General features: G+C 40.7%; 1 protein-coding gene across 2 annotated transcripts in view; it reads right to left on the bottom strand.

The window, feature by feature from the left end:
- Positions 1 to 24,867, bottom strand: part of LTBP1 (latent transforming growth factor beta binding protein 1) — a 167,210-nt gene that overhangs the window by 44,004 nt on the left and 98,339 nt on the right. Inside the window, exons 9-19 of one of the 2 annotated variants that reach the window (XM_026051165.1) lie at positions 22,023 to 22,190; positions 19,112 to 19,345; positions 17,570 to 17,592; positions 16,331 to 16,430; positions 15,625 to 15,723; positions 12,897 to 13,022; positions 11,629 to 11,754; positions 10,671 to 10,793; positions 8,067 to 8,186; positions 5,564 to 5,686; positions 3,444 to 3,566 (exon numbers count right to left, since the gene is read on the bottom strand). In XM_026051165.1, coding sequence (XP_025906950.1) covers positions 3,444 to 3,566; positions 5,564 to 5,686; positions 8,067 to 8,186; positions 10,671 to 10,793; positions 11,629 to 11,754; positions 12,897 to 13,022; positions 15,625 to 15,723; positions 16,331 to 16,430; positions 17,570 to 17,592; positions 19,112 to 19,345; positions 22,023 to 22,190 — 1,365 coding nt within the window. The remainder of the gene's footprint in view (positions 1 to 3,443; positions 3,567 to 5,563; positions 5,687 to 8,066; positions 8,187 to 10,670; positions 10,794 to 11,628; positions 11,755 to 12,896; positions 13,023 to 15,624; positions 15,724 to 16,330; positions 16,431 to 17,569; positions 17,593 to 19,111; positions 19,346 to 22,022; positions 22,191 to 24,867) is intronic. The other variant, XM_026051166.1, reaches the window with a different exon arrangement.

The following is a 24,867-nucleotide window of genomic DNA, read 5'->3' as shown; positions in this document are numbered from 1 at the left end:
AAAGCCACCSCAACAGGTCTTCATACAAACGTCTTCCCTACTTTAGCAGTGACTGTGGTGTGAAAGTATTATGAATGACAAGAGAACCCAAGCAGCTGTACATTTGGAAGCCAGACACACACACACATACAGAAAGTGTCTAGTGATACATATTTGCAGTTTTGGACTTATTTATACCACCATGCAGAGAACTCTGAGCTGGAAATGCCCTGACTCAGATGTGCTCCAGAGCACGTGCAAGCTCACGTGCTCATGTGTCACATCAGCACAGATCCTGCCTCGCAGGAAGAGGATCCCAAGGTCGCRGCGCTCTCTGCCTATGCAGCTGTGCTAACGGTTGCTTTTTCCGAGGCAGTTCACACGATGCATTTGCAGGCTTAGCAACGTGGGTCAGCAAGTGGCTTTTGCATAGAGCCGCCCATATCCACGACATAAACCCAGCTCAAGAGCCAGGCCTAGCTCCTCGTTGCCTACGTGCCATGTTCCCAGGACCAAGCGTCAGGTCTACAGGAGCTAGAGCCGGCTCCTCAGCATCCGTGGGATAAACGCTGCCCGACACACCAGCAGGGCCGGTTTCAGGATACACACTGCACAGAAAGCAATCGAGTATCTCTGGAACAGAATACTTACATCTTTCTCAATATTTTTTTTGTTAAAAAACATTCTCCATGTTTGCATTAAAACATATATGGTATTTCATGTTTAGAGCATATATAATCACAGCACTCTTCCCTGGTGACCTCCTGTAAAATGTCTTCCTGTGCTGTCCATCCAAGGATTTTCTAAGTACGTTTTTCCCTGCTGGGCAGCTGAAAGGTTTTGAAACCAGAGCTAACAAAACCACACCATGATTCAGATCCTGTAGGTGTGCGATTCATCACAGCCACACTACACTCAAGGCAGCTCTGCTCATTATACAGCAGTATCTGCTCCACAAAACACTGAAACTGATGGAAATAATTCCAAKGACACCACCTACAGTCTCTTCTATCATCTTCAAAGGGTTTAAAGACAACCCCAGGAGAGGGGAGAGCTCACAGTTTTCTGGTGCAAGATCAACTCAGCGGGTACCTATGTTTCAGTGATATTAGGCAGTTTTGTTCCACTGAAGCTAAAGATACCACAGAGTTAAAAAACAGGGTCCTATGAATGCACTTGTCCAGCTGGTTTCCAGCAGACAGCCCATCGGGGATGTCAAGGTATGGCAAGTTAAAGATACCACTAGTTAAAAACAATCAGAAATTTAAAAAAAAATGGATAAATGAAACAGCTCGTAAGGAACATTCTCGTGTCCACAGTGCTCTGCCTACAATTAATTGGGTCTATTGCTTTGATAAGTCAGTTTGTTTCCTTTGAAAAAAATCATCAAAGAGGGGGTTTTTTCCACCTCTTTTTTTTGATTATTCTGACTTCTTAAGGATAGATTTTAGATTATTAGAGTTGTAACATTTCCTGCTTTGCAGGAATTAATAACAATAGCAAGTAAAAATGTTAAGAACTTTTTTCTACACTGGAAAAGCTCACTCTGGAAATCAAAAAGCTCATCTCTGGAAAGCTCACTCTGTACATCAAAACTCAACTGTTCTTGAGATTCAGTATATTAGATAAAAACTATGAAATAAAGATAACTTTCTTATGTAACTGAATGTTATTACAGATAAAACGACACTTAATTCGGGTAAAGCTGTGGCTCTTCAAAAAAAATCAGTTTCAACTGAGAAATAAATTGTGGTTTATTTAAACCAGCAATTAATTTTAACTGGGAGTATAAGAAAAAATTAACAACTCCCTCACGCTGATTTAATGCCAAGCCCCACAACACGAAGATGTTTTCTGYCAAGTACAGTCAAAATGCATTATTTTGATATATGACACAAACCTTCCTTCTCTGACACAGCTCTTCACAACTCAGCTCCTATGGTTCCTACACAAGAATCCCAGARAAAAACCTGAGAGAGTAACTTATCTCCGATTGCTTGAGGTGGTTAGGCCTTTTGTAACCCTTCACCAGGGCATGTCYAGGGCAATTTTGGCTGTCAAGATCTCTGAAGTCTGCCAGAAGAACCCAAGAAGTGGGACTCTGATCATGAAAGCTTGAAGCCTGATGAAAGCACATGAGTGTCAAGGGCTGGTATCCATCTACATTCCTTAAAGCTGGTGCAAGTGATGCTGGTTTTTGCCAGGAGCTCTGACAAGACCAAGTTAAGTTCTTCTGAGATCCTCCAAACAGTTTTGAACTGAAGCATATCAGCTGGGCCTGTTCAGCCTGGAGAAGAGAAGGCTGAGGGGGGACCTGATCAGTGTCTGTAAATACCTCAAAGGAGGCAGTGAGGAGGAGGGGGCGGCCTCTTTTCAGTGGTGGCAGCGATAGGACTAGAAGAAACAGCCATAAACTGAGGCACCAAAAGTTCCACAGGAACTTAAGGAAAAATTTCTTAAGAGTGAGGGTGACAGAGCCCTGGAACAGGCTGCCCAGAGAGGTTGTGGAGTCTCTTCCTCTGGAGATCTTCCAAACCTGCTTGGAAGCAGCCCTGTGCCATGTGCTCTAGGTGACCCTGTGTGTGCAGGGGGGTTGGACTAGATGACCTCTATAAAGGTCCTTTCCAACCTTAAGGATTCTGTGATTCAACTCAGAGAGCTCTTTTCCCTGGGGTAGGAGATAAGGAAGCAACTGAGGTAGAATCTGTCCTGGAGCTGGCTGGTGGGTGATCTCGCAAGCTGAGGGAGATCAGGAATAGAACAGCAAAAGTGACTCCAACTTAAGTAATATATCTGGGTGGTACAGCCAGCAGYGTGAACTCAGAAGGCTCCAAGACATGGGATAGAGGAGAGGGAGTATCCTTGAAATAAATAGCTGTTTTCTGTAACATATTTCTCCCTATGTTTGCTTTACATCTTTCACCTCTCCTTTTTTGTTTCATAATGCAGGCTGCCTTCTCAAACAGTGGACGTTGTGATCTTCAGTAGATTCACACTATGTGTGTCCTGCCAATGCACAACTGGGATTGTGGTGGAGGATACAGCTTGGAGCTGGCTACCAGCTGGAGAAGCTTTAACTTAAGTAGACCCTCATGCCAACAGTGCAGGCCACAGAAACTTTTGTAATTGAGATCTCTGTGTCAGAATCTGAATAACAAGCTTTGAAGAGACTTGATTGCTCTTGGTAAGGACACTCAACTGCTCTCCTGCTCTTACACTAAGAAACATAGATGCTGATTTCCTTTATTTTTAAGGCTATCAGGGTCTGTTTCTGGGAAACTGAGAATGTCTCTGTGTAGGCAGAGCCCATTAAATGGCAAAGTACTCAGGAAAAAAAAAAAAGGAATAATATATCATTCTGCCTCATCCTTGAAAGAATTTGTCTCTAAGGCTGAAATATTTAGGATCTTACTGAGGAAAAAAAAAAAGGCAAAGAAAACAGTACCTTAAGTCTACAACCTTACCTTCACATTGATCTCCAGTAGATGCTAACACGTAACCTTGGCTGCAAATACATCTGAAAGACCCTTCTGTGTTCCTGCAGCGTCCATTCACACACAGTGACTGCTGCTGGCATTCATCTACATCTGTGGCAGAAGAGATAATGTAACACATCTGAAAATACCAGCTGCTAACCAAGCACTGCAATAACCAGCTCCGAACAGAACAGCAACGCTGAGTGTCAGAAGGAAGGTCCCCTCCTCTCGGTCTGATTGCAGACGGTCGACACAAGGCATGAGAACTGAGGAAAGGGCAGGATGAACCTTTTCCACAGGCTGCCTGCCTTCAGCTCCAAGGCTGCCTATCCCTCTGCACACGCAGATCCACACACACACATGGCTTGAGAGCATCCCTTGTTTCTCTTCTGTCTGGCAAGGGACAGCAGCCAGCGGCTCCGGTGAGTCAGCAAAACCCACAAAATACTTTCCAGCAGGATCACCACCTTTCAGCAGGGTGGGGTGTCCAGCTGCACACTGCCGGGCTGCTGCGTTTTTAAAGTTGTATATTAAGGCTCCTCTTAATGCTCGACTTTGTAACAGTACTAATCCTCTAAGCACAGGGTAATGTCTCTCCGCTTCCTCAGCACTTCAGTTCTCACAACCTGGGGTCAGCCAGGGTTGGCAGATGGATCTGAACAGTGAACTTAAATTTTCCTGTGAAAAACCCCAAATGCTGAAGGGGAGCAATGCTTTAAGTTCAGAGCACAGTATATGTCCTGTCTGAGTTAGGAAGCCCGTTCCCCTCCCTTATTTATAAAACTAACATACTGTAATTAAATCGATATGCTGGGTTCTTGGTCACTTCTAGAGTTTAGGCAAGGCTGAATGGCTTTCTAAAAATGTACTCTAATTCAAACAGCAGGAAGTTGCTCAATGAGGGTTTTCAGGTCTGTGTTATGGCTATGTAGTCTGACCTCTTGAGTAATGGTCCCCTGTGACCGCAGAAGTTTTAAATTTAAGGATCACTGAAGTCTTTGCTGCATGAAGCATCTAAGCATGTACATGGTGCTGTGGAGTCAGGGCTGCCCTTTACAAGAGTGCTCTTTAAGAAAGACCATCTGCACATGCCAGCTGCGCTTGGCAAGGGCCCTTTTCCATGAAAGGCTCCGAGGAAGCAGTCAGACTTTGTCTACATACTTTCCCCAAGACCAGGCTGCTCTGCGGCCTGGGCAGCACATTTAACTCACTCAAGACACTTACACTCATGTTTGTTTCAAATTTCCGGACAAATTTAAATGAATGATCATTTATTTTTTATTGCATTATTCCAGCACTCAGAACTCTGTGTTTGGTGTTATAGCCAAACACTTGCAGAAGAAAAAAGTGGAAAGAAGTCTTAGAAGGAACTCCCGAGGTGTTTGTGTGCTTCCACAGCCTTCACCCTTGCTAAAGGGTTTCAAGAAGTCCCTAATGCCTGCTGTCCAAGAGGCAGAGGGATGCCCATACATCCTGCATGCCCTCCAGRCTGCTCCCTTCTGACTTCAGACCTACCCCTGGCTCACTGGGACTGTCCTGATGAGAATTTTAGATGCAGAAGAAATGCAGATCTGACAGCCTGGAGGGTCGGGTATCTTGGTCTTAGAATTGTGACACCAGTTTCTCTTTCTCTATTAAAAGTACCACTAGAAAGTGCAGGCATCAGCTCTGTATTCAGCAGGCACTCCTGGGCTCCAAGCTGAGGGCTGCCTGTTTTTTTGATTCCCTGCCCCACGTGAAGGGGGCCAGACAGAAACGCAGATGAGTAAATGTCATGCTCAAAGTTCATGGCAGAGAAAACCAAGGTCCTCAAGCCTCTAATGCGATGCAAATGTCAAGCATTTTGCAGGAATGTCAATTCAGCAATATACATTCTACGTGGCCTTGATCAGCTTTTTGACTTCAGATGTTTTATAACAAATCACAAGGCATACAGTGTGCCCATGGAAGCTGTGACATGGAAATCATTTTTGCTTACTTAGTTTTAGTTATTTAGCTGCAGTATTATACTCCTGTTATTTCTCTATTAAGAGACATAAAGTTAGATAAAAACCTATTTCCTAATAGACACATGCAACATTATCCATTTCAGTCATATTCCTTCCTACCTTCACACTGATCCTCTGCTGCAGAGAGTTTGAAACCTTGGCCACAAGTACATCTGAAAGAGCCCTCAGTGTTTTCACAACGTCCATTTGTGCAGAGATTGCCATACTGACATTCATCTACATCTGTGAATATACAGAAAACATTAATATGTAAGGAAATATTCTTCTGCATACAGCCCTCTTTCAACTGAGCTTGTGAATTTTCTTAAAATCCGCAGTAAGCATGATTTTAAGAAGCTTCTCTGTGTCAATTCTGAGCTAACTGTGATTTTAATTGAAAGGATTTAAACTTGGGCTTGGCTTGGGCTCAGACACTGAACTCTAGTTACTGCCCATGTGACTACACTGACGTTCTCACCTCAATATTGCAAGGTTTAGTTTTTAGGTTAGCTAATAAACATTTTTTTTAATAGCACTTGCACTATGAACCAACCACTTTCAGATCATCCTTCCCCAAATAAGGTTAGTTAACAATAATTATCCCACAATTGCTTAAATCAGCGCAACTTCAGCGTAGACAAGAGGTGAGCAAGTACTGGCACATTCATTCTTGCATTACACACTTCTGCTCTTAGAAAGCATAAAATGACTGTGTGATAAAGGCACTAACAGCTGCCAATCACCACGTAAACATTATCAAGTAGTGCTAATGCAACCATTATCACTAATCCTCTTGCTATCGCAAGGAACAGCCCAGGAAAAGCCTGCTGCAGACACAGCTCATGTTGGCAAGGCTGAGTTGGGAAGTTGTTCCAGGTTGAAACCAGGTTTAAAACATTTCCTCTGCTCACAGCAAGTGCCTCGCTGCTCGCTGGCTCCACTGGGTGCCCGGAGCTCAGGCCAAGGTGGGAAGCCCGGGGCGAGCCCAGAGCTCGGCCACCTCTGCTGCTGCTGCTGCAGCTTCGGCTGCTTCCGTCKGTGCACAGCAAAGAGGCCTGCGGAGTTCTCCAGCGCATAACTGAGCACTGCACACAACACACCTGCAGCCTGAGCCAGCCGAGGATGACGTTTTAAAAAGGAGCTTAAAGAAGCAAGCCAACCCCTGGGCGATTTCAAGAGCGTTTCTGCACTTTACATAGGTCTCCTATAGGAGATTACATAGGCTAGCCTAGGCAGGCAAGAAGTAACTCCAGCCTTTACAGCACAAGTCTCCCAAGTAAGATAGGAACTCTTGCTCCAGTGACATGCCAGTTTTTATTTAGAGGGGGATTTGAAATATTTTTTATTTCATCATCTATGCATAGATGTCTATTTTCAGTATTCCCTGAAGCAAAGACAACGGAACTGGAGAGATCACTCTCAAATTAATACAAGAACTGCAGTATTTCTACCAAGGCAGCTTTTTTGAAGAACTCCTCCTGAACGCAACTTGCAGAAAATAAAGCGAAACAAAACAAAAAATACAAGCAGATAAATAAGTAACAGCTTCTGTCACAAACCAAGTGAGAATTAATTCAATGTTCTAAAATAATCAGCACTGTCTTTTTCCTAGAGGTGTTTAAAAAAATAAAAGGCTCATTTTCAAATTTAATTTACTTTGGGGATATTGTTAATAGTAAACAGGTGTCTTTGTATAGACTATTACTAACTTATTTGCTATTATATCCCAGAAACTGTATTACTCTCAATTACTCTGTCTTTTGCCACTGCGAAGCACACAAAATCTATCAACATAAAAGAGTAAAATTGTTGATTATTTGAAGCACTTAAGTCATTTAGACAGCTCTAGCATAAGGCAACTTGGAAAGAGATTTTAAGTTTTTAGTGCACCACCACAGCTATTATTAGCTATTATGAATATCTGCTGCAACTATTTTCCTCAGATTAACTTATCATTCATGACTCTAATCTAGAGGGTCCTCTACAATCAGATGGTCAAAGCCTTATGTGTCCCTAGACACAACTGAAATGACTATTATCACCCATATTTCAGATTATTTACAGCTCTTCTATCTTCTCTTGAGCCTATAGCCCTGTTGCTGTATGCAAGATGCCTTGCTACCTATTCTGGCTAGGAGCACCAAGGGGCACCCTCCAAACCTGTGACAGGGCAGAGCCACGGCCCTAGTGCTATGGGAGTGCTGCTGCATGAGCAATTTCTCAGATCCCTGCTGTTTCAGATGCTTTCACTGAATAAACCATACATATTTTGATGTTAGTGCATGTGATATTCTCAATGCTTGGATCTAAGTAGCTGTTAAAAGATAGAGACCTGAATTCAGCAGYGAGGCAAATAAACATTTAGGTAACATGATTATGTCATAAATTCCCAGCTGTCAAAAGCAGAGCACATGGGTGCACATAGGGAGCAGAAAGGAAGATTCACAACAGACAGGATACCCTTCTCAGCTGAAGCTGAATTCAAGTCTCCAGTAGTGCCCCAAGAAGTGGCACTCAATGCTGCCACTCAAAAGCCTTTTGCTTCTTCTTGCAYCACGTGTTCATTTGCTCTTTGCTATCGGTCTACGCTAGTCACCCCTTCCTTGCAGTGCCCTGAACGTACCGTGGCACTGTCCATTCCAGCCTTGGAATCCCACTCTGCAGGGAATGCACTGGTAAGAGCCTGGGGCGTTAACGCACTGCGCATCTGGACAAGTTGTTGGGGTCTGACATTCATCAATATCTGTAAAACACAAAATAAAATGTAGGTCAGAATAATAAAAGAACACTGAACAGTAAACTGATCTGACTATTCTGGCTCTGTGTATGTCTTACTAATGCACTTAAAGAGTTGTGTACTTTCAGTCAGAGGCCAACCAAGGTCCAACTTAGTACAAATTTATACTAGTGAAATAGTATATTCTTGAGAAATAAATTAGATCACGGTTTCTGTAACTAAATCTGAATTGTCTATGGCACTTTGTGGCAGATCCTCCATAGTATACAACAGATCAGACTCCAGGTTTAGGTGGGCATGGATATCTCTGTTTATGTCACCCCTTTTACTATACTGAAATGTCCTGAGGTACCTCCTATGGTCACTCTGAGGAGACTCTGAAAGTACATTACAATAAAAGGTAGCTCTGGATTTTCAAAGCAAGTAAGGACTTGCTGTGAATTTTCCTGTGTCCTACAGTTGGCAGCATGCACGTAGTATAGGGACCATAAACACAGCTGTGTCAATGGTAAGCAAATAAATTGTTTATGGAGATAAGGCATTAATTTGTCTGAAGAAAACCCCAGGCAGCACCTACAGCTCTGTGAGGCTTTGGAGGGGAGGCTGGTAACGTCGAGGGTCATAAACAGACTGCTGGGCACCCATTCCTGCTGCCTGGAAGGACTGACGGCGCTTGCTGCTCGAGGGGGCTCGGCCGCTGCCCCAGCTCGTGCTCCTCATKGGGCTGGGGCTGCGACTTCAGCCTGCGTGTGTAGAGCCTGAAGGCTGAATGAAGATGGGGCTGGAAACGCAAGCAAACTTGCCTTGTGTGCAGCTCACACCATTCCTGCTGCTGCAGTGCAAGGGAGTGATTTGGGAAACGTGGGATCTGTCAGGAGGGTGACTCTACTAGGTGTAATGCTGTGGTGAAATGATTCCTAAATGTGTCATCTCCTTGGTTTGACAGATGAGTGTAGCAGGGTTTTTTCTTCCCCTTAAGCAACCATAAATAGCTTTCAACAGAGATTTTGGTTTTGAGAATTATATATTATTATGTTAAATGATAGAAGACTAACACTGCACTACTGAAAATACAGGCTAATGAGAAATTTGATGCATAGTGGTGCTATGATTTCTAGCCTATTTAAGTCAGGTGGACTGCCTACTGAGAGACAAGATGTAGAGGAAGCAATTTTAAGAGCAACATCGGTAAAAAGAACCCTAATATGTAAATAGGAAAAAAAATTACTCAAATAGGCAGAGGAATTTTCTAGCAAAGTTCAGAACAGCAAATATATCCGTAGCAGATTTAGGTTATCTGAAGTAACAAGGACTAGTGCATGAATAAAACTGTATTTAAAAGTAAATAGCTAACTATGGATTTTATTTCCCGATTTCATAATCACTGTTGAAATTAGAGAAGAAAATAACAACAAAAAGGCAAAAATATGACACTGAAAAAGTGATGTGAAACTTTGAAGGCCAGATGTAACATGAAGTATTTGCTAGCTATATATTTCCCTAATAAAATAAACAAAATCAATYGTTTGCTATCTATTATTAACATAGGATAAAAGAGAAACGATGAATCTTTGTGGAAGCAGAAGTGTTGCCAGTGGACAGGGAGGAGGATCTGCTGCCTCCTTGTCCTCAGGGCACTGCAGCAAGCCCCATTTGTGCAGCTGTGCCGTGAGGAAGCGCCAGGAGCTCTTTGGGGTTGTGCTTGCAGTGGGGAAACTGCTCTGCAGTGTCTTAAGTCTAGCTAATAGGAACTGAATTGCAGATCCAGACACCAAATAACTGAAGTGTGTGGGAGTATTTAGAAGTGTTTCTTGTTTATGACTGCACCCTGTGAGAATCCTCCCCTTGCAGCTCAAGCCTCAGGTCTGAGCCTCCCTTCCAGAGCAAGCCCTGCTAAGCATCCCAAGCAGCAGGAATGTTTGGCACAGTTCTGGTGCCAAACAAATGGTAGCCTCGCTTCACCATCCAGGACACACTGCAGATAAAGCAAGCAAGATCCTTTTTGAATAGTGTGACATTTTCAGCTGCTGGACAGGAGAAAGCTAAATGACCTGAAGGCAAATTAAACAAATAAAGTATCTGTGAGAGGTACCTGGCAGAAAGATTAAACTAGAGAAATTACCAATGGAAATAAGCACAGAGTGTGATGGGGAGGAGCAAACTCTGAGCACAGACAGATATAAAATTACCGTGCCAAGATATTCTGTTTGAAAACAAAYAGCAAATGGAGATTAAAATGAATTAAATAAGTGTATTAGATAAAAAATATGCTGAACTTAAAAAAACTGTTCTGAGGATAAAATATTGTAATATTTCCAGCTAACAGTCAGATTCTTTCAAAAAATAAAGTAGCACACAAAGTTTTCTGTTGAGATGAGAAACAGCAGTCGGTAACGCTACAGTTGACATGAGCAAACGGCTCCTCCTGTTGCAGTCGTGTGGCTTGGCACATGCTACAGGACGTGTTACTGGTGAAGACTCCAAACCTACCTTCACATTCACCTCTTCTGTTCATTTGGTATCCACTGTCACAATATTCACATCTGTACGAGCCAACAGTATTTATACAGAAGCCTTCTCCACAAGTATGAGGTCTTGAACATTCATCAAAATCTGAGGAGACATAGAAAATAAAAGAAATTTCATCACGAAATTACAAAACGCTTGTATCTCTCTTAAACCTGCTTTAATTAAACATAAACAAATAAGTAAAATCCAGTTGGATTTGCAAGCTGGTGGCAAGCTACAGCCCCCCAGCTGTTAGTGGGCAGCTCCATCTTGACTTGCAGCTTGTAAAATCACACAGAACGAGCTCTAGAAACGACCTGGCTGCAGGAAGGGGGACAATGAGTAGCCACATGGCTGCAAACGCAGAGCACCTCGCACAGKGGCTGTCATGCCCAGGGCACTGCTAACTTTCTGTGAACATCACAGTCATTTCAACCCATCTCCATCAATCTAGGAGGTCCAGGGCTCCTCGCAGCTATGCTCAAGAACCTCAAGAAGCTCAAGAAGGTATAGAMGAGGCACGTAGGGACATGGTGCTAAGGGGCTTACATTTAAACTTGACAATCTTGAAGGTCTTTTCCAACCACAGTGATTCTAGGAGTCTCTATTTAAACCTATGGCCTGTCACGGTTGCTAATGACTAAGAGTATTCAGCATTTGTACTGCTGAATTCAGAARGTGCTTCTTCCACCTGGTGGTTTTCCTAAATAAAAATGATATTGAATAAAATCTTGTTTTTCAGCAACTGACAGTTTYGTAAATGAGTAGAAGCCACTCAAATACTTTCACCTCCACAATGCTTAGTGAGAAACAGTTAAACACTTTCAGGCATCAATCCAGTAACAATGACATTGAGGAAAAAAATGAAAAGGGACTTCACTGAGTTTTGGCTACATTTCTTGATTCATCTTTCCTTTTTATAAAGAAGACCAGCAATTACCAACACAGTCAGTTCCATCTTCACTGGCCATAAATCCAGCTTGGCAAATACAAAGGAAACTTCCCTCAGTATTTTCACAACGTCCAAGGGAACAGAGATGGGGCATCTGATTACACTCATTAATATCTACAAGAGAAATAAAAATATAAGACTATAGAATAACATTTAGTTGTTACAGAATAACGTATTTTTGTGCACTCCATCTCAAGCTTTCAAAAAGAATGATCTTGCAACTGCTTTAACTATTTGAAAGGGTAGTGCTTTAYTCCCTTAGACCCACATGAAAAGAAGCATTACACAGTTATGATTGAAAAAAAGCCTTKCAATCTTATTGTCTTAGAATATATAAAGGCTGCACTGGCCTGAAGAACATGAACTGATTACTGTTCAAGTCACTASCCCGAGGGCAAACTGAGCATAAGCTGCAAGCATAAATAGAAAGATTTTAAGTTGCCTTTTGGCTGTAAGTGTGCACATTATCTTGYAATACTGTAATTCCACCAGGTAATAATGCAAGTACTACGGTGAAGCGACTTCTGTCAGCATGGAAAGTTGACAGTATGTAATTTGGAAACTTGAATAACCTCCTCMTGATCCGTGCTACAGAGGAACTGGCATCATCTGAGTAAAGGAAAGGCACTGATACAGTTGCTTCCAGATCTGAAGTGGCTCCCCGATCAAAGCCAATTTGGGCACTGTCTCGCACTCTTCAGAKACCTCTGTTTCCAGGAGGGTTTATTGGTTTTGAAGGAGGTGAAGACCTTGCTTCCCAAATCTCCTCATGCACTTCTGGGATATTTCCAACTTACTTTCACTTTTTTAGAAGACAGTTGGAAGGAAAAAAAATAACAAAAGGACAGATTCAGGTCAGCTGCAGAGTAGGTAGTTAGGAAGGGGCAAGTCATCSTTTCTGAGAAATAAGCATTACTTTGGTTATTTTTTCCTGCAACAGAAGGTCTGTTTCTGAGGATTATGGATACCCAAAGCAGAGAAGAGACCATCTACTACCTCACAAAGGAAAGGCTCTCATTCAAGTTTAATTAAATTTATGTTCACTTTGGAGTGGCTGAAAGGCTATCAGAGACCTAACCGGGAAATTCTGACATTCAAAAATAACTTGTTTTTCTTTGTAGTTGGGAAGCACTCATTAGAGGAYGCAACTCTCAACTGCTCTGTTGCACACGACTGACTGTTGGTAAGATCAGACTCTACACATCCAGCATTTCAGAGCAGAATTATTTCAGAGTTTTGAAAGTGTCCATTCATACCGGAGCATTTTGTCTGCTGATCATTAAGCTTGTATCCCTCGTAGCAGATGCAAGTGTATCCCACAGGCAGATTAACACAGTGTCCTGCTCCACAGATATCGGGATTAACTGTACACTCGTTGATTTCTAAGCAAGCAAACATAAAAATACTTAACATTAAACTCCACGACATAGTTCAGTAAGTGCAATATTCTCTAATCCAAATGGGAAGACCTGGCCGGGAAGCAACTGTAAATCAAGTTAGAAAATCCAGTTTCGTAAGGGGAACTTATCTGSAAGATCTAGAAAAACATCTCATATTTCTCTAGTGACATATTCCCATGTACYATCCAAGATTTAGGTACATTAAAAAGGAGTAAAATGAAGATAGTATAAAAACAAAATAATATGCAATTTAATCTTCTCAGACAACACTAAGAAAATAAATCTGGAGAGTTTCTTATTCTTACAGAATTATTGTTAATTTTGACATATTTTKTAAGAAAAAGATTCAGATTGGGCAGTACTGGCTGCTAAATCTTCATTGTAGCTTCAGAAGTTGTCAAATTAAATATATTACTGCACAAAACATAAATGGCCGTGAAGAGCAGCAATTTAAATTAAGGTTATATAGCAATTCGAAATGGTAATTTTGAAACTGCTGGGCTTGCATTATTAATCCAGGCTACTCAGAAATAGGTTAAAATGAAATTTAACCAACTATGACAGTGCAGATCTAAGGTAGTTGGAAACACTTTACCAGTTTTCAGTGTTTTTATTCTAATTCATGGTCTTGCAAAACTTACTCCATTTGTTCTTTGCTATCTCCTAAAAGTTGGAGCACCACTTGGAACTGTTTCTGAACAACAGACTGTTTTATTTAGGAATTATAACAAGTAATCTAACGAGCTTCCTTTGCAGCACAGCAATTCCACTCTTTTTTTTTTTCCTGAGAAAGCAAAAGAACAGCAGAACATGGAAAACTGCAATTTTTTCCTAACCGATGGAGAGCACACAGAGGTGTAACCTCCCCTTCCTGCACTGAGGCAGGGAGGGAGCTGGCAGAAGGGGCACAGCTGACTTCCAAATTCTGGACTCACATTTACCATCAATAGAGCTTTCTAAGGGGACTGACAAACTGTTATTCAAAGTAATTGGACGAGGTAGCTCCGTGTTTACAGAACAACATTGGTTCTCTGCTGTATCAATAAATCCAGGAGAATAATATCTCAAATATCAGGGTAACCTGCACCCTGTACAAGTTGCATGACTCAGTAACCCTTGATTTAGTATCCCACAGGTGATACTGCTTCTTTATCAGTGTTTTCACATGACTCACACCTTCATTCTCATCTAATGCCCATCATATTCTCTACCTTCAGAATATTTCAGAATATTTACGGTTGGAAGGGACCTCTACAGATCATCTAGTCCAACCTTCCTGCTCAAGCAGGCACACCTAGAGCATGTGGCACAGGGTGGCATCCAGGCGGGTTTTGAAGACCTCCAGAGTAGGAGACTCCACAACCTCCCTGGGCAGCCTGTTCCACTGCTTCAGAGGCTTCTTGGCGGTCTTGAACGACAGAAGAAACATATGCAGGCCCCTTCTCCATCCCACTCCTCCCTGACTTTCACATTTTGAATTTTTGACAACCTGGATAACATGACAGTGAACTTGGTCACTCCTCAGCCAGTTTCTTCCACTGGTTGCTGTTGACTTGTTTTGTGATTTTGCCCAGTGTCTTGCCACTGCCTGCACCTTTTCACAGAACCATAGAATCATAGAATGCTGGAGGTTGGAAGGGACCTCAGAGGTCATCKAGTCCAACCCCCCTGCTCACGCAGGGTCACCTAGAGCACGTGGCACAGGGCTGCRTCCAAGCGGGTTTTAAAGATCTCCAAAGAAGGAGACTCCACAACCTCTCTGGGCAGCCTGTTCCAGTGCTTTGTCACCCTCACAGTGAARAAATGCTTCCTTAAGTTCCTGTGGAACTTCCGATGCTTCAGTTTGAAGCCATTTCCTCTAGTCCTATCCCTGCCCACCACTGAAAAGAGGCCGCCCCCCTCCTCCTCACTGCCTCCCTTSAGGTATTTATACACGCTGATCAGGTCCCCCCTCAGCCTCCTCTTCTCCAGGCTGAACAGACCYATTTTCTTTCCAATGGGATGGCCAATTTGAATTGCTATTCCCATTCTGGAGCACAGACTGAGCCCTCATCACACTGAACTGCACCTGCTCTGCTTGATCCTCCAGTGACTGTTCTACCTTAACTTACTACATGTTCTGAACTGTGGTAGTGCCTAGGAACTCCAGCTGTAATTTAAAGCCCCTTTGTACTAGACCACAGCAAGGCAGAGCTGTGCATTTCTTTATACYGTTAGAACGGTTGTGCCTGCATTTTTGTCTGTTAGTCACATGAGTACAAATATGAAAACTTACTGTTGGACTTCAGCTGCAAATCAGGTAATCTGAAGCGGAATTGTTRATTTTTGCAAATGTTTATTTGTGGGGAAAAAAAAGCAACAGCTGTACGCTGAGACGGTCCATCCCAGATCTGCTAACGGCACGTTCTTCTCTGCATTGTTCTGTATCCTTTTTTTTTTTTTTTTAATCTCTCCACCGAGTATTCCTTTCAGTATTTCCTACAGATAAACTTGCTATTTAACTACTAGAGTGGAACAAGTTATAATGCCAGGAATTCACAGACATACGCTAATTTATTTTAATTCTAAAAAAGAAGTACAATACCTGTAACCTGAGTAGGTGCAATTACTTGACTTGCACTCGAAGTAGAGACTTCAGGAGCAACTTCCACAGGCAAAGGAGGAGATGTTTTCTCAATCACTACTGTGTGACATGGAATGGAAATCAATCACATCCAAAAAAAAAAAAAAAAAGCCCAAAACCCTGAGAGCATTCCCAAGTGATACTGAACTACCCAGACACCACAGAGCTTTTCATTAATTTACTCTGCTTAGATTTGAAGTAGAAAAGAGAGAGAAAAAAAGGTGTAAGGTGWTTTTCCCTTGTCCCACCTCCTTCTAAAAAGTAAGGTGCTAAAGAAAGCAAGAAAAATGCTCAAACTTTTGCAGCTGAAGTTGTGCATAAAGAAAGCACTTAAGCCGAGCTTCATCTTGAAAAAGATACAAGGTCTCAACTTGGCTGACATTACATTTTTTATGTACATACTGCAGATTTTTTCATGTTATCACCTCTACCTACAATATCTATCTTTGCCTCTTAAAATGCCTCCTAACTAATACCTCCTGATTCCTCCCACTTCTGCTTCCATGCTTTTCTTTTCCTTTCCTTATTTTTGTATTCTGCTTATGTAAAAACTCCTTGTTAAACTGTGGCCATTCTTTTATTAATCTCTATTACAACTACTAATTTCCATTTCTCTGAAGGGCTGTAAGTACTGTCTCTTACTAGAAGAGAAGTCAAAATAAGCTACCTGGAAACTGTGGGTGCAGGTTAATGGTTGAAATCCCAGGAGAAAGCTGAGGCTGACCAGGCTCTAGGATTTGTTTTTCTTGATCAAATGAAACTAATTCCTAAAAAAAAAAAAAAAAAAAAAGGAAGATATTAAAACCTCTCTGGCTTGAGAAATAGCTGATGTTTCTTGCTCTTGCCTGTATTTTTTTTAAGACATAATGATGTCTTAAAATTAATGAATTATTAATGAATAATTAATGAATTATCACCAATTTGAGCATGAAAGAGCATAGGATCTTTCCTCTCTTTCTTACGCAATGGCATACAACTCAATGCCAAAGTCATTTTAAGGAGCTTCACTTCATGCTTCTACCTTCATCTCTGGCTTTACCACTCCTTAGCAATCCTATCTCCTACTCTTTGATTATTTACAAACAGCATTTCGTGGCCAGCATGATGCAAAGAGTACGCAGCCACCTATGTCTCCAAGCCTTTGATCATTGTGAAAGGTTCTCCTTTAGCTAACGCACCAAACACCAGCCCCCCTTTTTATTTTTGTCCCATAAAAGACTTAGATATTTGTAAGTCTTTAGGAAACTGAAAGGCAGTTATTCCTAACCAGTCCTACTCACTGCAGTGGAGATAACCTAGGACCTCCGGGCAGATGCAAGGCATATAGCGATCTCCTTCAGTGAACACACAGCAATCTTAAAAGCTTTTTAGCTTCTTCATCTAATTTAAATGTATTATAATACAAGACTGCTGAGCAGGAAGCACAAATACGCCTCAAAGTCTCATCCCATTTCTGTGCAATTTGTGTTCTGTAGCTGTCAGCATCGGTGGCAGTCTTTCATACCACACTGCCTGCAAACTTCAATATCCTACTCAAAATATAGGCTCCAGAACTACATATGTAGTACAAGACTCACAGCTAATGCCCTAAAGAGAGGGTCCTTGCCTCTCCTTGCTTTATCTCACTATCTGCCTGGTTTTTTATGTAACATCTATAAGATCTTTTTGCCTCTAGGTTTGCACTGTATCTAACTATAACACATGGACTCAGAATCAGAGCTCGTGTCCCTGGGACGCTGTTTCTTCCCTGATGTTAATGATCTTTGGATAAATCAGTCAGAAAGAACATGTACAAACACTGGCCCTTCAAGTCTGAAGAGCAAGAAACTCAGAGTGTGATTACTCCAGGAGCACATTCCTCTGACGTATCGGCACACTCAAGGGTCAAAAGGCTTTTGTGTTTTACCTGATCAGGGGCTGCTGTTGCCACTGAAAATAGAAAGAAAAAAAAATTAAGCAGTCTTCTCATATTTTTTATTCATACATTCTGATTAAAACTATAATCATGTTTAAAAGCAGTTTCTGTCATCATAGAAAATTTTCACACTATCATCTAAAGCACCCTAAATCGGAAATAATGTTTCTGAGCAAATGTAATCYAAAACTGGAACAAGACTCTATGCACCAACCAATCTTCACAACTATTTCTGTAGTTTTCAGCCTCTTACATTTCTACACTGTTTCCTTAGACATTGCCAAGCCACTCAAGCACCTCACTGSTTATTAACTAGCTCATTTAATCGGCTGATTTTAACTTCTAGAATCCATTCCAAAAAATAACACTCTCTACAATCATTTTAGAGGTAAATTAATATTGTAATGACATAAGCTAACTAACAACAACAAAAAAAATTAGTTCAGTAATTCAATTTAAAGGTTCGCTTTTGAAAACTGTCTTTTTAAAAACAACAGAAAGTGATTTTTTACACCCAAAACGGCTTTCCTCTAGGAAGGAAAGGTAAAGAGTAATTGACAGAAATGTCATATGAGTTTATTTTCTCCTCCCCTTTGCATTTTTAAAATTTGTCTTTTACTGATGGAAACTTATATGGCTCTTTTAAAAAAAATCAGAAATAATTTTCTTTTCCAAATCAATATCTTCTACCAAGGGAAAATATACATACACATGTATGCATATATATTTGCTCTTCTAGCTCTAGCCTTTTCAGCATTAGCAAGGAGGCTGATTAGGAGGTCTAGAAGACATTTTGCTAAAATCTCAACAACTTGAGATGCAAACACATCTAAAAGTGAAGTATACAATTTAAACATACCAATATGTTATCATTAACTTAGCGTAGGCCTATTTTTTTTATATTTTAAATGACTTTTTTATACGTTTTAAACAGCCAGGCTTGCTGACAATGTATTTATGATGGTGCTGCATTCTGCAAGTCTTTGCTTCTGCGTTTTTATTAAGCACATTTTCAGCTACTCAGTGCTCTTAGAGGGGCTTGCAGAAAACTATACAACGTCTGAGAAAATGATCTCAGAGGAGGMAGAGAGGAGCTGATGCCACATGGCCATGCTGGGAGAGCGCAGGATTGCAGGAGGGAGAGGAGAGCACAGCACGGGCAAACATCCCCACATCACGTGGTGATGATGTAGAGATGTGTGTGAACAAAGATCATGAAAACCCCTCGACTCCTGCAACCCCTAATACCAGTAAATCAATGCCCAAGAGCAATCTTTTGTTATAGTATGGAGAAGATTAATATCTTCAAGAAGCCTTAAAAACAAATACTTGCTATTTCCTATCATAACTAATCAGATCGAAGTGATCTCTCTCTCTCTCTCTCTCTCTCTCTGGTGCTTACAGGATATCGATGGGACTACAGGTAGTGAACCATTTAACACAACTCACCCCATGACCTGGAACACATTAATACACACATTAATCAAGACACATGCACAGAAAAACAGGAAGACAAAGCTCGGCCACTCTCACCTTCTTGCACAGCCACCTCAGGCTCACTTTTCTGTGAGAAGGTCAGTGCCTCCACTGGCTCTTCCTTTGCTGGGAGAGGTGGAGGAGAAGGACCTTTAGCAACAGGTTGAGTAATCGGGGTCTTGCCAATGGCAGGTGGCTGTACTCTAACTGCAGGGTGATGATATAGCTTGTTTCTGTGAGGGCCAGAAACCGTATAACCCATTCCACCAGGGCAGATTTCCTTAAAAGCAGCTAGATTTGGGATGGGAAAATATTCCTTTTAGGAGTCTACAAGTGCAATAGGTTGACATACTGGAAAATATCATTAAAAGCACTAATAAAGTTAATCTCCTACTGTACATACATTTTCATGGAATTAAAAAAAAAAAAAGACTGCAAACTGTGCTACATGCTAACATGACTGCACATTTTCCCCAAAGCATGTTCTGGCTCAGTTTATCCCAAGGAGATTTCTACTCCAGTTTAACAACTTCCTTCAGTTATGTTTAATCTATCATCATATCAAGATCACTTTTTTATTACTCCTATTCAAACAGAACATCCTTTCTGAGTAGGAATTTATACAGATAAATTATCATCATCGTCTACATACCATAAGGAGTGAAAATTACTATTTCTACCATACCCTTCCCTTTTTTTGGCAGAAACCAAAGAAAAAAGCTCACTACCCCTGTGCTAGAGGAGCAGAAAAAATGTCAATTAGCAGCAACATTCATTCACAGGATCCCATTTCACTACATGAGAAGTCTCATACGAGCTCTGATCCAAATTCCACTGAATTGAATAAGTTTTTCCACTGACCGCAGTGGGGTTTTTCCACTGACTGCAGGGCTGGATAAAAACAAGATGGGGATCATAAAAAGTCAAATCAGCACTGGAAGAGAGAGGCAACAATCTCATTTACAAGACTGCAATGGAAAAAGAAAGAAAAAGTCATGGCAATCAGCCAGCAGCAACAGGTTTTGCAGACCAGCAGTGGAAGACCAAGATGAAAAAGAGTCAGCCTTCCTCCCTGCCCAAGGTAATAGGTTAAGGACAGGAGGCTTCAAGAGTCTTGATGGGCTTCATGGCACTCAGTGCTCTAAATGTTGTGGATCAGCTTGGGATGAAGCACCAAGGATCTAGTCCCCGCTGTGGTAAGACTAAGAGCTGTGTGGAGTGGGGCATCAATGAGGCCACAAATTCTGCTTTGGAAACAGACCAGCATTTAAAAAAAAAATGAATCTGCATTTAAAATAAGAACAGCCAACAGTAGCTATGGATGCTCCAGAGATTAACTGATTAAATTACACAACTGCAGATTTTGGACTTTTGGAAGCTTGGTGAGATGGAGACTTAGTAATACGAATGATGAATGGTCAAACTCATTAAATTCAGTGGATTCCGAACAACAAAACACTTTTTTAGGGGAAATGCCCAAATCAAAATTTGCTACAAAAACACCCAATCAAGAGTAGAATATCTGGTCAAAGAGGAAGACAGAAATCTGTCCTTCTGATGCATACCTGGGGTGTAATAAATCTTGGTTCAAATCATATTCTCTCAAATGAAGACTAGAAATGTGTATCTTATTCTACCACAACTCAGACTTGTCCGAGTATTCTTACAGATATAAAGCATGTACATTTAAATTGCTAGTCATCTAATGAGAATATTTTTGCTCCACTGAAAAGCAATAGAAATATTATTTATCTGAGAGCCAACTGGACTTTTAAAACCCAAATCAACAAATCAGCAACTAAATGACCACACAGGAAGCAATGGCTTTAAATATCAATTCCAACGCTCAAAAATTTTTGATGTTTCCATTTTTGTATGCCCCACTGAAATAATAAGGATTTTGGTACTCTCTAAAGTCATCATGTCTCAGATGTTAGCACTGGATACCCAAAATTCACTCAGGAAAATAGTTCAGAGAAATACATATGTTTTTCACAATTTAAGAGGCATGTGCAGCAGCAACTTCAGCAAGAAAAATGGATATAGTTACAAATACTTGTACTAATATACTGCTAGGAATCATATATGCTAGAGGTTCTTTCAATAATAGAAATGTGAGCAATGACTTTTTTTTTTAAATATATATATTAATTTGATTGCAAAATAATACTCACTAGGTTTTGACTGAAGACTCCAAATTCAGTCATTTAAATTTTGAGCTTTCTCACAAAGCGGTGAGAAATACCTTAATCTATAATAAGCAGCATTTTACTCTACAAACTTAGGAGCAGTGATGAGCCAAGCTGGTATTTATAGAGTCTTTTTATATTTAAAAACTAGCAGGACTCAAAGTGAACGCTGATAGCATGAGTGGGCTTTATCTATTAAGCAACCAATTGCTTAAGTGAAAGATGGAAGGAGATGTTTAACTTCCAGTCACTGTTAAAAAGTCGATACCATACTTGGCACCTTCCTCAAAAGGAATGGTAAAGATTTGGAGGAAGGTGGGAAAACAGAAAAGGACTCCTTTTCCTATCTAACAGCTGTAATGGAAACTACAGCACACACAACACTATGGATGAATTCTCCATTACTGCCACCCTTTCACTTACAGCTTAAAGTATTCTTTAGACTCTGGTTTAATTTGCCTGGATCTATAATCAGGATTTAAAAGCCTATAAACTTACCTTTATATGATAAAGGCTCAATGTTCAAAATTACATTCTGAGATGTAAATATTTGTCAGACTGTAATTTTACCACTACATACCAAAKAAAATGTCTTTATTTTCATTTTGAATGCTTCTAAACAAAAATAATACATATTTAATTATTCCATCATCGCCTGCAGAACTGTCATCATTTACTGCTGGACACTTCTCCTTTCCTTTTTCATCCAGCATTGGATTCTTTTTCAAAACCCAGCATAAGGTGGGTGAGAACAACTACTTTTAATGGGCAGTTCTTACCTGTTCCTGGCAGGGGACACTTCTCACAGTGGGGGCCCCAGGCTTTGCCCACACTGCAGCAGCAGAGCTGCTTGCTGAGCTGGACAGAAAGGGGGTGCATGCACTGCTTTCCTGCACTGACAAACCGGTAGCAGGGCCCCTTCTCCTCGGTGACCACAGCACTATCAGCTGCAAGGGAAAGAGAAGAGAGGAGGGTATTATTCACAAGAAAAAGAAAACAGAAAATCACCAATTTCCAGCATCAGTTAAATGGGTTCATGTTCTCATTTGTGGATTTTTTTCCTTTTTTTTTTTTTTTTTGTATTTCAAACGCCTATCTGAAGCCCTAATTACAATACATATGGAAAAAAAAGAACTTACTTGGCATTAAAACATTCCCAAATTCAAATCCATTCTAGAACAAACATGAAACAGATTTTTGAAGAGCAGAAGCTGATTCCCAAATCAGGAGTTGCCAACTTGCCAAAATAATTAAAATCAGCTCCTGTTAATGTAGGCAAGTGCTRCTGCTGAAGTAATTTACCGTGGAGACAACTTACACAGCCACTGCAACATTCAGCTAGAAATAAGCTACATAAATAAAACCACAAAAGTATCCATCATACAGGCATTTATGGGAGACAGTTMCATATTTCTATTTTGCTAATCTCACTGTTTTCTTTAGATGCTAATATGTCAAATGACAGAYATGCACTACGTAAAATTGCTGCCAAACTGGAATTATTTTAAACCTGTTCTGGACTCTGCATCCTAACAAGACTACTAATATACCCAATAAAACATGTCATATCATAGGCTACACATATTCCAACATTATGTTCTTCCTTCTCACTTCTAAACTTGAAACTTAGACAGAAATTTAAACTTCCTTGGTCTAAAATGGTAAACAAGTTCTTAACAGATTGCTTTAGCTTAGAGAAKAGACAAAAGCCATAAGCTATGACTAGTATGAGGTAATGTGAAACAGAGACCTATCCAGTTTTTATATTTATCTATATTCTTATATGTTCTCAGTAAAATGTAACGATAAGCAATATTTGATTTTCAACATGATGTGTAAAAGCAAAAATTAAAATGTACTACCAGCTCCCTTCTTCTCCCAGTGTTTAACTCAAAAGTGATCAAAAAAATCTTCAAAATGATGAAAAACTCCCTTAATGATTATCATTAACCACTAGCGTAAGATTGTGATCTTGAAAACAGAAAAAAAATTCACCTATGATTTATTTAAGCTATACTGTATTTTATGAATCTAGAGATACCTCTGATAAGGAGCTTAGGAAATAAGGTCATTTTCATGTGTCAATCTTCTTCCCAAGAGACTTTAAAGTGAGAAATTCAGTTGCTCTCTCTGCTTGCTTTTTGTCTTGCAGAGGCAGTTGATCTCAAATCAAGTAAAAGCTGATTAACAGAGGAAATTATTTGGACTCATGCTGTTTACAACTCCTTTCCAAAACTCTTTCTTAATTGTTAATCCTTCTTAATCAGAAGGAAAATGTGAGGAAGATTATCCTCGGCTGCATATTTAATAAACTTAATAGGAAAAATAGCTGTAAGTATAGAAATCTGTTGATTTTCAGGATGATTGTACACTGCTTCTTTTCTAGCTCCCTGCTTGCCCTGGAGGTTTTCTTCTTTATACCATTCCAGTTACTCACAGTCTTTATTGTTTCAGTTGTGCAGCCAAATAAACAGTCTCTTAAATAATTATTCCAAGCTTTATTACATTTCCCCTTAATCTAATGCACAGGAAGAAAATTTATGGGGGTGTTTTTAGGTTTTAGATATTGCTCAAGCGGGCAGATTTATAAAGAAAAATATTTTAAACAGTCAARTGAGAGTAAATCTTATGAGAGGTGCTGGTGGCATCACATCTTTCACATGCATACTTGGAAATGGATGCACAAGGAGGGGCAATACTCAGTCTCCCTGAATCCAGAGCAGCTACTTCAGCTCATGTGCAAGCACTGAAATTACAGGGCTGTCCTTCTAGAACCACAATAGATCTATGGATYCATCTGACAAAATCCTAGGTGCAACTTTACTTTTAAGGCGTTCTTGGAAACGCCTGCATCTTGGGATAACCCAAAAAAGTGGGTGAGGGGGGTGACAAAGGCCACTGAGGAGCTGATCTGGATGAAAGCAGAAGGGAGACTGCTTTGGAAATGGATCTGCAGTTAAAAGTCCCCCATGCGTTTTCCAAGACACATCTAATCTACACAGCTGCTTAATCACAAAGGCTGTTGTTTTTTCTGGCCCATTCTTTCCCCCTCTGTAAATCACCCATGACTCAATATACATGTGAAAAAAWAATACTTTCCCTTGTTCATCTTTCTAGTCTTTTTCTACCCTAAATGTTATCTGCACTGACTTCCAATTAAGTCTCATGGAGTGCACTTAGTCCTCGAGCCCCAGACGATGCTAAGGGAGAAGGTCTGTGCAGCCTTCCATCGGGCACCGCTCCCAACGCAAAGCACTGGCGCTTGGAAGCAAGAAGTGACATAAAACACAATCCTAAACATGCAGCGAATTAGCCTGGATAATCTGGGTAGCTGTTTCTGGCTCTGTTACCCATTCATCTGTGAAGTGCTCTCCAGAAACAAGGTTTCATTAATATTATGAGCATTATATCATGGCTGGGCTATAATGGGGCTGGAAGCCTTCCAGCTGCAGCCTTACATCTTAGGAAAGAAAAAAAAAGTCAGAATAATAGAATGCCTTAAAGTCTGATTTCTCAGATGTGTGACAATTCTTGTTCATACTGACATGTTCAACTGAAAGCTTATGTATGCTCTCAAAAATCCTATATACAAAGAAAATAATTAATTCCAACAGTATGTCTGTG

Source organism: Nothoprocta perdicaria, unplaced genomic scaffold, assembly GCF_003342845.1.
Source record: "Nothoprocta perdicaria isolate Ctin4 unplaced genomic scaffold, notPer1 scaffold_73, whole genome shotgun sequence".
Lineage (NCBI taxonomy): Eukaryota > Metazoa > Chordata > Aves > Tinamiformes > Tinamidae > Nothoprocta > Nothoprocta perdicaria.
The sequence above is the reverse complement of the archived record's forward strand: the minus strand, read 5'-3'. Positions and strand labels throughout refer to the sequence as shown.